The 12,606-nt window shown below is 39.0% G+C and overlaps 1 protein-coding gene across 2 annotated transcripts in view; it reads left to right on the top strand.

Annotated features, from left to right (window-relative positions):
• The window catches only part of lyst (lysosomal trafficking regulator), a 154,070-nt gene extending 148,327 nt beyond the window's left edge, over positions 1-5,743 (top strand). Inside the window, exons 51-53 of one of the 2 annotated variants that reach the window (XM_031902458.1) lie at positions 1,167-1,323; positions 2,558-2,629; positions 3,279-5,743. In XM_031902458.1, the coding sequence (XP_031758318.1) occupies positions 1,167-1,323; positions 2,558-2,629; positions 3,279-3,417 (368 nt within the window). In that variant the 3' untranslated portion in view covers positions 3,418-5,743. The remainder of the gene's footprint in view (positions 1-1,166; positions 1,324-2,557; positions 2,630-3,278) is intronic. The other variant, XM_002935831.5, reaches the window with a different exon arrangement.
• Positions 5,744-12,606: the final 6,863 nt, after the last annotated feature.

Genomic DNA, 12,606 nt, shown 5'->3' with positions numbered 1-12,606 from the left:
TCTAGGGATACATGTAGTTAGTGAGTATGTGCGTGCATGCATGTGTATGTGCTGGATCTACTAGCAGTTAGACAGTTTTGCTCAGGGTCAGACTGGGGTGTGTGGGGCCCACCAGGGCTGCCGCACCAGGGGCCCCCTACACCCCCATGGGCCCCCGCCGTCCAATAACTGCCACCCCAGCGCCCATAGTTCATACTTACCTAGTTGCGCTCATGGGAGGGAGGTCAGCAGGAAGGCACTGATGCTTCTTGGCGGGGCCCAACAAGTTTTTTCCTGATGTTCCCCTGGCCAAGTCCAACCCTGGTTTTCCACCAGATATGTTATTATATACTATACACATCCAAATAATCTTTAATGTCAAAGGAAAGCATACATTTAATTGATGGATGTACTGCCTCTAACCAGAAAGAGAGAGAGGGGCCAGCCCCTGGGCTTGTCACCCCTTTCAACTCCCCCACTTATCATTTGCCTCCTTGCTTCCTGCTCCTGTGTCAGTTATTAAGAAGGGCAAGCAGAAGCGGTACATGGCTGGCACCAGAAAAGTGCACTTGCCTCTTCTGCAAACCCCTAGTACCAGCCCTGATATATATCTAAAGAGATGGAATAAATCAAACTCTTGCCAGTGAATGCATGTTGTACTATGATATACTATGGTATAATATATAATGATGTCATATCATGTCAAGATTAGGGAGCCTAAGTGTGGTGAAAAATGCTTTGAATACAGCCCTAGACTCCAGTTGGACAGCTTTCTTTTGCATTATAAAGTCAGGTCTCCCCAGGCTGGATCCTGCCAAAGGAATTTAATGGGCCTGGAACTCCCTCAGGGCTCTATAGACCTTGATATTATTTTCACATAATTTGCCCTCCTTCACATGGTATATTAGATATCTAAAGCACTACAAAGTAAATCAGTAGTTTGAGCAAATGATCTATATTCTGCATGCATCAAGTTAAACATGCCACCCAGTAAACTACTGGGTTTCTGATCATATATGTAATGCTGAAGAGGACACAATATGTTGAATTATATGAGCCATTAGTAAAAACAAGTACAGGTAATATTATCTATTTAGAAAATTGTCTATGGTGTTAAGGATCTTTTTAACCACCCTCCCCCTTTAATTTCTTTGATGATAAATAACAATACAAAGTTTCTTTTTCAGTTGGTGGCGGCAGTGATCTGAGACTTTGGACAGTAAATGGTGATCTTATTGGACATGTTCATTGTAGAGAAATCATTTGCTCTGTTGCTTTTTCTAATCAACCTGAGGGAGTATCTGTCAACGTCATTGCAGGGGGACTGGAAAACGGGATTGTACGGTATGAAATTTTTTTTACCAATCCTGCTATTAATACTTTTAATTCAAGCTGCCTGTATACACTCTGATTCTTTTGTGATCATAGCATTCAGCCAGCATTCAGTATGAGAAATTCTTCTGCAAGTGACCTTCCATATTCTGAATGGCCAAATTCACGATTCAGTAAATTGGCCTGAGGACTGAGCACTTAGATTGTGCTGGAGACAAAGGGGGTATGATTATATGACTTCCCCTTTGGCTATAAACACTTACACTTACCATTTCCAATCCTGACATAATAAATAGAATGTCATTCAACACTAGCGTTTAAAGAGTCCACACACACAAACATGGTTTTGTTTTGCTGTTTTGTTTGTTTGCTGATTATATTATTTTTGGGGAAACATACATTGTTTTAGATAATCATATGTTATATAATAGTATATTAAACATGATCATTTGCTTCTTTATCTAGTGTTTTCATGTATGGATGAGGCAAAAGGAAGTACATTATGCATATAAGTATAGATACCATAACGTCGAATCAACTTTTTTTTTTTAATAAGTTGTAAAAAAAAAAAAAAAAAATAATGAATGCAAATGATGACATTACTTACCATTAACCCAAACCTACAGGGTAAAGAACAGTACATAATTTACTGCTCAGTAGCTCCTGTCCCAATTCTGTCAGGAGGGCTGGGCTGCTTGCTACTATGAAACAATGAATTATAAAATATCAGCAGGGGAAAAATCTTTTTTTTTATTCTAAAAAAAAAAAAATGTGTGTACTCTTAATATGTTTGAGTGATTCTCTGCTGTTTACTTTGACCACAATGTAGCATTTTTTTTAATAGGCAATGCCTACAGTGCTGCATTTTTGGCACAATTTCAGTGTAATTGAGACTGTAAGGTGGCGATACACCTGGCACAAATGCAGGCAATGTATAAAAGTGTGCGCAATTGCTTTAAGTGCAAGTTGTCTGCCAGTGTACTGAAGATACCAACACCAAACTCAGGCAGATGTCAATCAGGCAGGTTTAAAATCCCATGGGAACGAGGAGTGCATTGGCACGTTGGTCCCGGGCCTGTATCCCATCATCACAATTTTCATCATAAGTAAACACCTTATATTTTGATAGCAATATCCCTTTAAAGAAGAACTTCCGGCAGTTCAACAAGATCCTGGACAGATAGCCTTCAAATATGTATTCTTAATTAAAAAAAAATGTTATTTGACTGTTATTTTTTTTTTAAAGGTTATGGAGTACCTGGGACTTAAAACCAGTCCGAGAAATTACTTTCCCAAAATCCAATAAACCAATTGTCAGGTAATTGTTTATTTAGTTATTTTGATAATTTATGTTGTTTTATGTACTGATTTAAACATCCGCATCAGTGGAGGCGGCAAAGGCATGCAAGAATATGTGTTTAGGAGACTACTTATTAGTTTTTAAAATTATCATTATTGCTTATCATTATTATTATATTATTGCTTATCATTATTATTATATTTTACCTGGTGGAATGTTGTATGTAATTTACTGCTGTCCAGAAAATAAATCCTTTTGCTCAAAAAGACCTTTTAAAGTCAGTTATAGTAAGTCAGTGTCATTCCTGTCTATTGACTGCATCTGGGGTATATTTATCATGCTGTGTAAAAAGTGGAGTGAAGCTTTACCGGTGATGTTGCCCAGGGCAACCAATCAGCAATTAGATTTCAACAGTTAGAAAATCTAAGCAAAGCATCTGATTGGCTGCTATGAGCGACATCACCAGTAATGTTTTACTCCACTTTTTACACAGCATGATAAATATACCCCTTAATATCCTATTGTTTTAAAATAAGGGTTATGTCATATATGATGCAGTGTGAGATGCTTTACCATTATACAATGCATTGTCATAAAGGGTTTAATAAGCTTAGGGTTTATTTGTAATTACGAAATGTCACTGGGTGCCTCTCTTGTCTTTATTCAGCCTTACATTTTCTTGCGATGGTCACCATTTATATACAGCAAACAGTGAAGGAACAGTGATCGCTTGGTGTCGCAAGGACCAACAACGCCTAAAATTGCCTATGTTCTATTCATTCCTTAGCAACTATGCAGCTGGCTGATTCATCAACACACCATAAAGTCTCTGTTGCAGTTATATTCTTGAATTAAAGCTTTTATTACAGTAGCATTCAAAAGGTATTCATTTAAGAATTGTTATTCATTCAGATAAACCAAATGACCCAAAGTGTGATATTGAATACATGCATATTGGTATTATCGTCTATATTTAGACTCCTGGTCTAAATATAAACAACTCAGAAAAGTAAAGACGTCATTTATTTATAATTTGGTTTATATAAAAAATAAGACGGGTTTATAAAATACTATGCATATATATTAAGCCAGATGTCATAATGCAAAAACTAGTAATAAATTACTTAGTGGGAAATTTAAAAAATTGTATTATATGGGGATATTTAGCAGTCCACAGGATAACATTTTGTTGCTGCAAATGTAAAACTGAGGTTTTACATTTAGTACATATCTAAAAGTATTAAAGATTTCCTAAATATTTTCTACATTGTTTCATATAAAAATAGACTTCTTTCTAAGCCACTGTTTTAGTGCTAAAGTCTTACGTTTGCAAAAACAGTGTCTACTTGACAGTAATTTGTAAAGGTAAAAAAAAGTAAAGTCTGTGTGTTTACAAAGAAATCCTACTCCATAAGGTACCTTCCATACTGGAAGAAACTTTATTCCTCCATTTAAGTGAGTGGGTCTTATACTTACTGAATGTCTTCTGTTCCTGAAGACATGATATTCCCTCACTCAGTGGGATGTAAGAGCAGATATTTGCTAAGAAGTGCTGAAGTGTATCCTGTGGAGTATTACTGCTTAATGAATATAGCATTTATGCTTCATATGAGAAGCAATATGTAAACCTCTATGTTCTGCACTATCATGTCTTATTTAATAGAAGTTGATTGTTTATTGTTCTTTTGGAGGAAATATACTATCATGATTTCAAATATTGTGTAATTAAAGTGAATTGGTTACTTCTAATATGACTAAAACTGGGCAGTGTAAAAATAACAGTGTTATTTGGTTATTTTTGAGTGTACCTTGCACCAGTAAACCTATATTGTATTGAGGTGTGTCTGATACTAGAAATTTGTATACAGTGGGGTGCACAGTCAAATTTGGTATACAAAAAAATAATTATAAGACTGGCACACCGTATAAAAGCAATCAGTGAGAAAGGTCTTATTGAGGACCGAAACGTCGGATACATTTTGTGCCATGTGTTCTCATTAAGTTGTGATTGCTTTTATAGGGTGTGCCAGTCTTATAATATATATATATACAGTATATATATATATATATATATATATATATATATATAATCCCGCACGTTTAGGGACTTGGTGCAAAAGAAAGAAAGTTTATTGAATAAACTCCAACCAAGTCCCTGAGCGTGCGGTACTCTTTTTCTATATGTCTATTTTTTGACCTGCACCCAGGGTAACGGGTGTTCTCTCTCTCTCCCTCTCCCCTGTATACCCATTCCCTAAATTGAGCCTCATTCAGATGGAGTTTAAATTTGGCTCTAGTAAGATCACGACCACAAGTGCTGAGGTATTAAGGGGCACCCTTTACACTTGCATACAGTAAATGACCCCTTTTAAATCTCCAACACCTGCTTTACCATTGTCCCGTTGTGTCTCTGGTTCATACCAAAATGTCCACCTCCAAAAGGGTCACTGAATTTGCTTAGTTTCTTTGAGACATGTATGTTTTCTAGATCTCTGCATATTGTCTTGCCTGGCCATGGCTCACTGTTACATATGACAACCAGTTAAGATAAGGGTAAGATATCTTCCTGTGGAGGAATCAAATTCTGATTATGTCTTTCCTTTTACCTTGCATTTCAACAAATAATAACTAGTTAAAAAAACATTGAACATGGCTTGGTCTTGCTTCAGATTTTGTAAGTTAAAATATAATTAGTTAACATAATTTTTTAGCAACATAAAAATCTTTACTAGCTTTTCCAAACATAACAATGCTGCATGCTGGGAAATTGTGTCTGTTTCTGTAAAATAGAAAAAAGTGTATGAATTCATTTGACAATTCCATTTTTCTCCCATTTTTACAAAAATCAACAAAATTGTAGCCGTTACAATGACTAAGCCATAATATTGTTCAGTTCATTGTTGTCTTGATTTGATGTTTGTTTTGTTATAATTTTTGCCTCTCTCTCTTGTTTTTTCTATTGTGTTATTAGTGAATATACAGTGACATATCATTCTTCAAAGAATAGTCTCCTACTTGTGAGTGTTACATGTAATGTTATTTAAAGTTGCTTTCGCAGTATTCTTATACATGTCTGCTGTTATATGTTAATTAGTTGGGCATCTTTAAATAAATATGTTTATTTGCGTGGTATGTTTTTGTTTTGGGTTTACTTTAGAAATGGATCCAAACTTTCCAGTACCTAGCGCAAGTATATTAATGACAATAAAATGGTGTACCTCAAGCTGTAACTGTTAACTAGCTGCTTAAAGAACCAGGGAAGATCAAATCTTAAGTGGGCCCTGGGCCATGACCCTCCTACATCCCACCTTTGTTCCACCCACATCCCACCCTTGCTCTACCCACATCCCACCCTTGCTCCATACATGCCTAGCTCTGCACATGCCCAGCCCCCACTCAACAACACTCTGCCCCCTGGGGATTTCAGGCCCTGGGCCATTACTCGGATAGGCTGTATGGCGATCCACCACTTAGAAGCACCCTCTTGGTCTAACCTACATAGAGTTCACCATCTGATAGAAGCTAAAAAAAACTATATATTGCACACATAGAGAACAATAATAATTGCATTGTGCAATTTTATGTTTTATAAATAATTTTTAACAAAAAATGAGGTGTTAGTACCTCACTTTGGATAAAATATATAAGCCATGGTGCCACATCAGATTAACAGCATCTCCCACAGATAGCGCAACTTTCTTTCTTTGGTGGAGGGAAATTTTAGGGGATAGGGCCTCCTTTTATTATGCAAAAAAACTGTGTTTATGCACAAGAAAATATAATTTGAAGGAATTTTCCCATACACATTCATTAAAAATGAACAATGATTTAAAAGATATTTGAAAAATGTAATTGCTATAAAAAGCAGCATGTCTGACCGTTTACATTCTCTGCTGTCCTGGTTCTGACTTCTGAAACGGTGTAGGAGAAGCCAGCTAATTAAAGGAACAGTAACACCAAAAAATTAAAGTGTATAAAAGTAATTGCAATATAATGTACTGTTGCCCTGCATTGCTACAACTGGTTTGCTTGCCTCAGAAAGACTACTATAGTTTATATAAGTAAGCTGCTGTGTAGCCATGGGGGCAGCCATTCAAAGGAGAAAAGGCACAGGTTACTTAGCAGATAACAGACAAACCTCCATTATATGGGGCTTATCTACTAGTTATCTGCTATGTAACCTGTGCCTTTTCTCCTTTTTTCCAGCTTGAATGGCTGCCCCCATGGCTACACAGCAGCTTATTTATAAAGTAGCTTTTCTGTAGCAAAAACACCAGTTTTTTTGCAGAGCAACAGCACATTATATTTTAATTACTTTAAAACATAATAATTTTTTGATGTTACTGTTCCTTTAACAGACCTGGAAACACACTGACTCCTGTTACACAGAGACACAGAGAGTATTAGGGAAAATTATATCAACATTAACACTGTGTAGATTCCCTGCCCCTAAAATCAGACCAGAAACTCCCTCCCATACACCAGTGTTTTTCAACCTTTTTTGGGCAAAGGCACACTTGTTTCATGAAAAAAATCACGAGGCACACCACCATTAGAAAATGTTAAAAAATTTAACTCTGTGCCCAGCAGCAGTGCCCCCCTAGTACATTGGTGCCCAGCAGCAGTGCCCCCCTAGTACATTGGTGCCAAGAGCAGTGCCCCCCTAGTACATTGGTGCCCAGCAGCAGTGCCCCCCTAGTACATTGGTGCCAAGAGCAGTGCCCCCCTAGTACATTGGTGCCCAGCAGCAGTGCCCCCCTAGTACATTGGTGCCAAGAGCAGTGCCCCCCTAGTACATTGGTGCCCTGCCTACGGCACACCAGGCAACATCTCGCGGCACACTAGTGTGCCGCGGAACAGTGGTTGAAAAACGCTGCCATACACCACACTATATTTCAGTATAAACACTGGGTGGGCAGGTAATAATCAGAACACCAGATGCTGTCCTTATTTCTGGAACCCACATTCAGAAGATAATGGTTCATAGAAGTCTTGGGATGCTGTATGGCAAATCTGATTGCTTGGAGCATTCACTGCTGTACACGAGGCAGCCAATGCCCTGGTCAAGTGAGTCTTTAACCATTTAGGAGCTAGCTTGATTGCAGCTGATAGGCTTTAGAAATCAATATCACCAACCATCTGGATATCGTGGATGAGTAGGCAGCCAGACCTCTCTTTGAGCCCGTTGTGATAATGAAAAATCTTTTAAAGTTCTTTTGAAAGGAGTCAAGGTTTGTAAAAAAAAAAAAAACTGGGTTGTCTGCTAATGCAGTTGCCATTAGATAATAAATTAATTGCTGCGCAAAATGTTGCATAAGCTTTAGTTAAGCTTTAGTTTTCCTTTAAGGTAAAGCTGCAGATTGTTGGTTGTTCAAAAGGAGAGGAGGCTTAATATTTCAAGCCAAGAGGCAGATCCCAAGGTGAAGCAAAAGTCTTCCTTGGAGGACGCTATTTAAAAAGAGCCACCATAAAAAAATAACTTAATGACTAGTTCTTCAGATAAGCAGATTCCCATCATGGCTGATAAATTTTTACCACTTCCTCCAAAAGGCTTAATTCCTCCAATCTCTTTTGCTCAACTTCAGTGATAGAAAGGAGAGAGAGCCCAGTTCTAAAGAATAAGGGGCCCCTGGAGAAGGAGGTTCACTCTGGAGGGTAAGTACCAGGGTTTCCCTCTCTAAAGCTTTAGCAGAAGGGGAACCCAAGGTTGTCTACTCCAATATGGGACGATCAAAATTGCTTCCACCTTTTTGCTCAGAATTTTCAACAGAACTGCAAACATGAGGGGAAAATGTAAACCATAGGTTTAATTTTAAAGCTGTGCATCCACGATTGCTGCTGCTTGAGGGTAAGAGAGACAACTGGGATTTGTTGCTACCATGTAATCAATACTGGTTTGTCCCATTTCCTTATGAACCACAGAAACCCTTTTGGGTTGAGCTGTTTTTTGCTCAAGTTTGTTTAAAAAAAAAAACAACTGTTGATTTTGGAACACGAACTACTGTCAAAGCATTCATATTCTCCTCAACCCAAAGAAGAATAAGTAACACTTACATGCCCCTGTCACTTCATATAGGCTACAGCAGTGGCTGTTTTAATCTTTACTGACTTCCTTCTTATGAGAGGAGCAAAAAACAGCAGGGCATAATTGACTACCTTGAACAAAAATTTTAAAAAAACAAAACCATGTCCAGAACAAACATCTAAACTAAATGTATGCAATGAATTAAAAAATTCCACCATTTGGTAATTTAATCCTCAACAGATTTTTAGAAAAAAAAGGTAAAATGTAGAAAATACACAGAAGTCTGTTTATGGAATCATACACAGAATGCATTTAATCATTAAGCAGCATTCAGCAATGGTTTATGACTGAGATTCTATTTTTATTATGGGAAAACTCAGACCACAGGTATCCAACTGCTACCTCGCACCCAGGAATGTGTACTGTATTACTGGATTAGGCGCCTTTGACAGATTAATAGAATTAGCAGCAAAAGAATAACCAGAGTTAATTACAAATGCATAAAATTAATTATATGGGGATAATATACCATTAAATTTCTTTATACAAATGATGCACAGAGTAACAATGACCCTTGATGAGGCTGATAAATAGATATACTACATGGGAACACTGATTCCTTTGGAGGCATAATGGGCAGGATTGCAGTCAGATATGTTGATGTGTAGTTCCTACATTGTCTCCAAATTTCTTACCTGGTGCATTATCTTCCTAGATGCTTGGCATAGCATCAATTTAAGCACAACGATAGAACAACATGAGCTTCACACACTGAATTATGCAAGGGTGCTTAACCCATTTATTACAGCCACAGATAAAAGATCTTTTTGGTTTAAGCATCCTTACTCCTGTTCCACTGTTGTGATCCCATCATCTTACATCTTTTCCCACTCTAGAGCCCGTTGGGTCTTGTTAGTGTACAGGACACTGCTGCAGGAGTACCACCTGAGGGCAGGTAAGCGCATGAAGAATTTCTAAAATAAACACTTATTGGCTAATAATCTAGCACAGTTCTCTTAAAGACCCTGGATGTATGATATTAAGGAAACATTGGTATATTTTCTGACAGGTAGGCAGTTCAAATAGGAGAACTTGGTGAATGGTTCCTTTCTGGAGAACTATGGAACAGTCTACTCACAAGGTCTTACCCTGAAATCTTTATCTCTAATAACAGTACAATATTCCCACTATTCCCGGCTAGAAAAATTAGGATATTTTTTGTTATAACCCTGATTTACCAGTAGCCATCTCTCACCTACTTTTTGGTCCCCCCAATATAGGGACAATTTTAATTTATGCAATAGTGTGATTAGCTTCTATTTCTGCCAGTATCTTCTAACATGAAGAGCAAAAGGTAGCTGTCTGAGCTTGCATTGTCAACAGTGACATCTGGTCTGGTGTGGAGCCACTAGCCCCTCCTCTTCAAAAAGCTCTGCAGGGGAACCTTCCTTTATTTTCCCTGGTCTTCAGTAGACCTTCTAGCTCACCATGTGATACTACTCTGCTAAGATGGAGGCCAGGCTCTTTCATAAACAGTTTATCTTTACTCTTTTATTCTCCTAGCAATTATTGTATCCTCTTGTTATTATGCCCCTGGCTGTCACATGCTGTTCAAGCCTCGCTTTCATGCTGGTTGTTAGTAATATCACTGTTATTCACACTGTGCAGCAGCTTACAGAGACCATCATCAGCACTATGGTTGATTTTGGGAATATATTGCAAGGAACTTGTGTTTCTAGCAGACCCCACATTTAATCAAGGTTATATTTTCAGAAACTGTATATGTTAATAATATCACCTTATTGAAAAAAATGAGTTAGCAATGAAAAGGGAGCAGCTGTTTTGTTGCCAGTCCAGTCTTACTATGTTAGGCCTAGCAGCATATGCTCAGAAGGACTTCCGTTTGTATGCAGAATCCTATTAAAGGAATGTCATTTTAATTTGTGGTCCTGTACTAAAATCTGCCAGAAGCATTCTATCAGGATTTTCATAACAATCACTCCTCTATAGCTCTCCAAGTGTATCCATGAGCGTGAATCTATATTCAACCCAATTCTTATTCATAGTGCTATTTTTTGGGTTGCACCCTTTCTTGCCACCTCATGGCAGTGGTTCCTTGGCATCTTGCCTGCTGCAGTTATATGGTCAAACTGCTTCTTCAATTATTCCCAGAAAGACTGCTTGTCTTTTTGTTTTTTAGTGGTAGCAGTGTTAAACTCCACACGTCCATTTGTAGGACACAGTCAAATTGACAGAACACATCCGACAAGTTGTTGGATGTAGTCGTGTGGTCAAAATATAATGGGACTGACAGAAAAATCGGGTGTAAACTACATGTAACTTTTGCCATCCAACATGACGTGCCTGTCGAAAGGGATCGCTGCATATGACAAGATAAAAATTGATGGTGTCAGTCAGACTTTTATGTTTCATTGAGATACACTGACTATCGGATGTAGATGCAGGAACCATCTGACTTTATCTAATCTGACATTACATTCTATGGAGATCTTGTAAGATCCTACAAAGTCTGTTGCTGTTGCGTGGTGTTGCATGACAACATCAGATAAAATCTGACCCTCGAAATCTGATCACAAGTGCTGGTAGAGTTTAGGCTGTGGCAACTCTCTGCAACTGTAGATTGTAGAAAATGGAAAGCACTGCACATTTATTTTTAGCAGCAACTTTATCCGCTTGGGAAAGTGGTAGGCCCACTTCTCTGTTAGGACAACAGGGAAGAATTTGCAAGGCACTTCAAAACTGTGAACATAGGTATCTTGAGGTTTTACCCGGTACTAGGTCACATGCATGTAGCATACTACAGAATGGGGCAGTAATGAACTACTACCCCAGAATGAATATTTAACCAATAGATAGGTTATATTATGTGGAATATATATCAGTAAATATTGCCCTTTTACATCTTTTCCCTTGAGACACCATTTAGTGATTGGCTGGGTGCTCCCTCAGAGATCACATGACCAGAAATAATGTAGCTCTAACTGTAACAGGAAGTAGTGTGGGAGCAAAAGACAGAACTCTGTCCATTAATTGGCTGATGGGGCCTAGCAGTATGTGTGCCTTGGCTTGTTTGTGTGCACTGTAAATCCTATGATGCCAGGAGGTGGTCCTTAATTCCTAACATGGCAATTTTCTATTTAGAAGTACCCAATAGCACAGGCCCAGACCCGACCCTTGCCAGCGCGCCTTCTGCCCAACCGTTCCTCCCCTGACACGTTAAATGTATACGTGCTCAGGGGAGGACGTCAGGTGGGGGCCCCTGAGGGTGGGTTTGGGGACGTGGCCGGTGGGGGCCCCTGCAGGGCTCATGGTGTGGGAGCCCTGGTGGGCCCTGCACCCCCCAGTCCGACCCTGCAATAGCATACTAAAAAAGTATATTTTTCTGAAAATGGTTTCTTTGGATGAAGCAGGGTTTTACATATGAGCTTGTTTATGCAATATATTTTTATAGAGACCTACATTGTTTTGGAAGTATAGTTTCCCTTTAAACCAGTATTGCTACCAATACCCTGCAGTTAATGCCCTTTTAAGGGCATACCCCCCAACTGTCCTGCTTTTCGCGGGGCAGTCCCGGTTTTTACAGCGCATCCCGCTGTCCCGGAAAGTTCAATGAATGTCCCGCATTACGGAAATGCAGAACATTCATTGAACATCCCAGGGCAGCGGGATGCGCTCGCTGGAGCCGAGCGCTCAGGCTCCGGCTCGTTCTGTGGCTCCTGCTTCTTTACTCGGCTCCTCTTCCTGCAGTGACAGGCCCTTTTATAATTTTGCGCTGTGCGTACGGGTGACGTCACACGTACGCACGGGGCGCAACCTTATAAAAGGGCCTGTTGCCGCCGTAGAAGGAGCCGCATAAGGAGAAGGAGACTTAAGATGCAGCGTCTATGGGGGGGGCACTGTGTATTGGAGGTACTCTCTATGGGGGCAATTAGAGGCTACTGTGTATGGG

Source organism: Xenopus tropicalis, chromosome 5 (assembly GCF_000004195.4).
Source record: "Xenopus tropicalis strain Nigerian chromosome 5, UCB_Xtro_10.0, whole genome shotgun sequence".
Lineage (NCBI taxonomy): Eukaryota > Metazoa > Chordata > Amphibia > Anura > Pipidae > Xenopus > Xenopus tropicalis.
The sequence above is the reverse complement of the archived record's forward strand: the minus strand, read 5'-3'. Positions and strand labels throughout refer to the sequence as shown.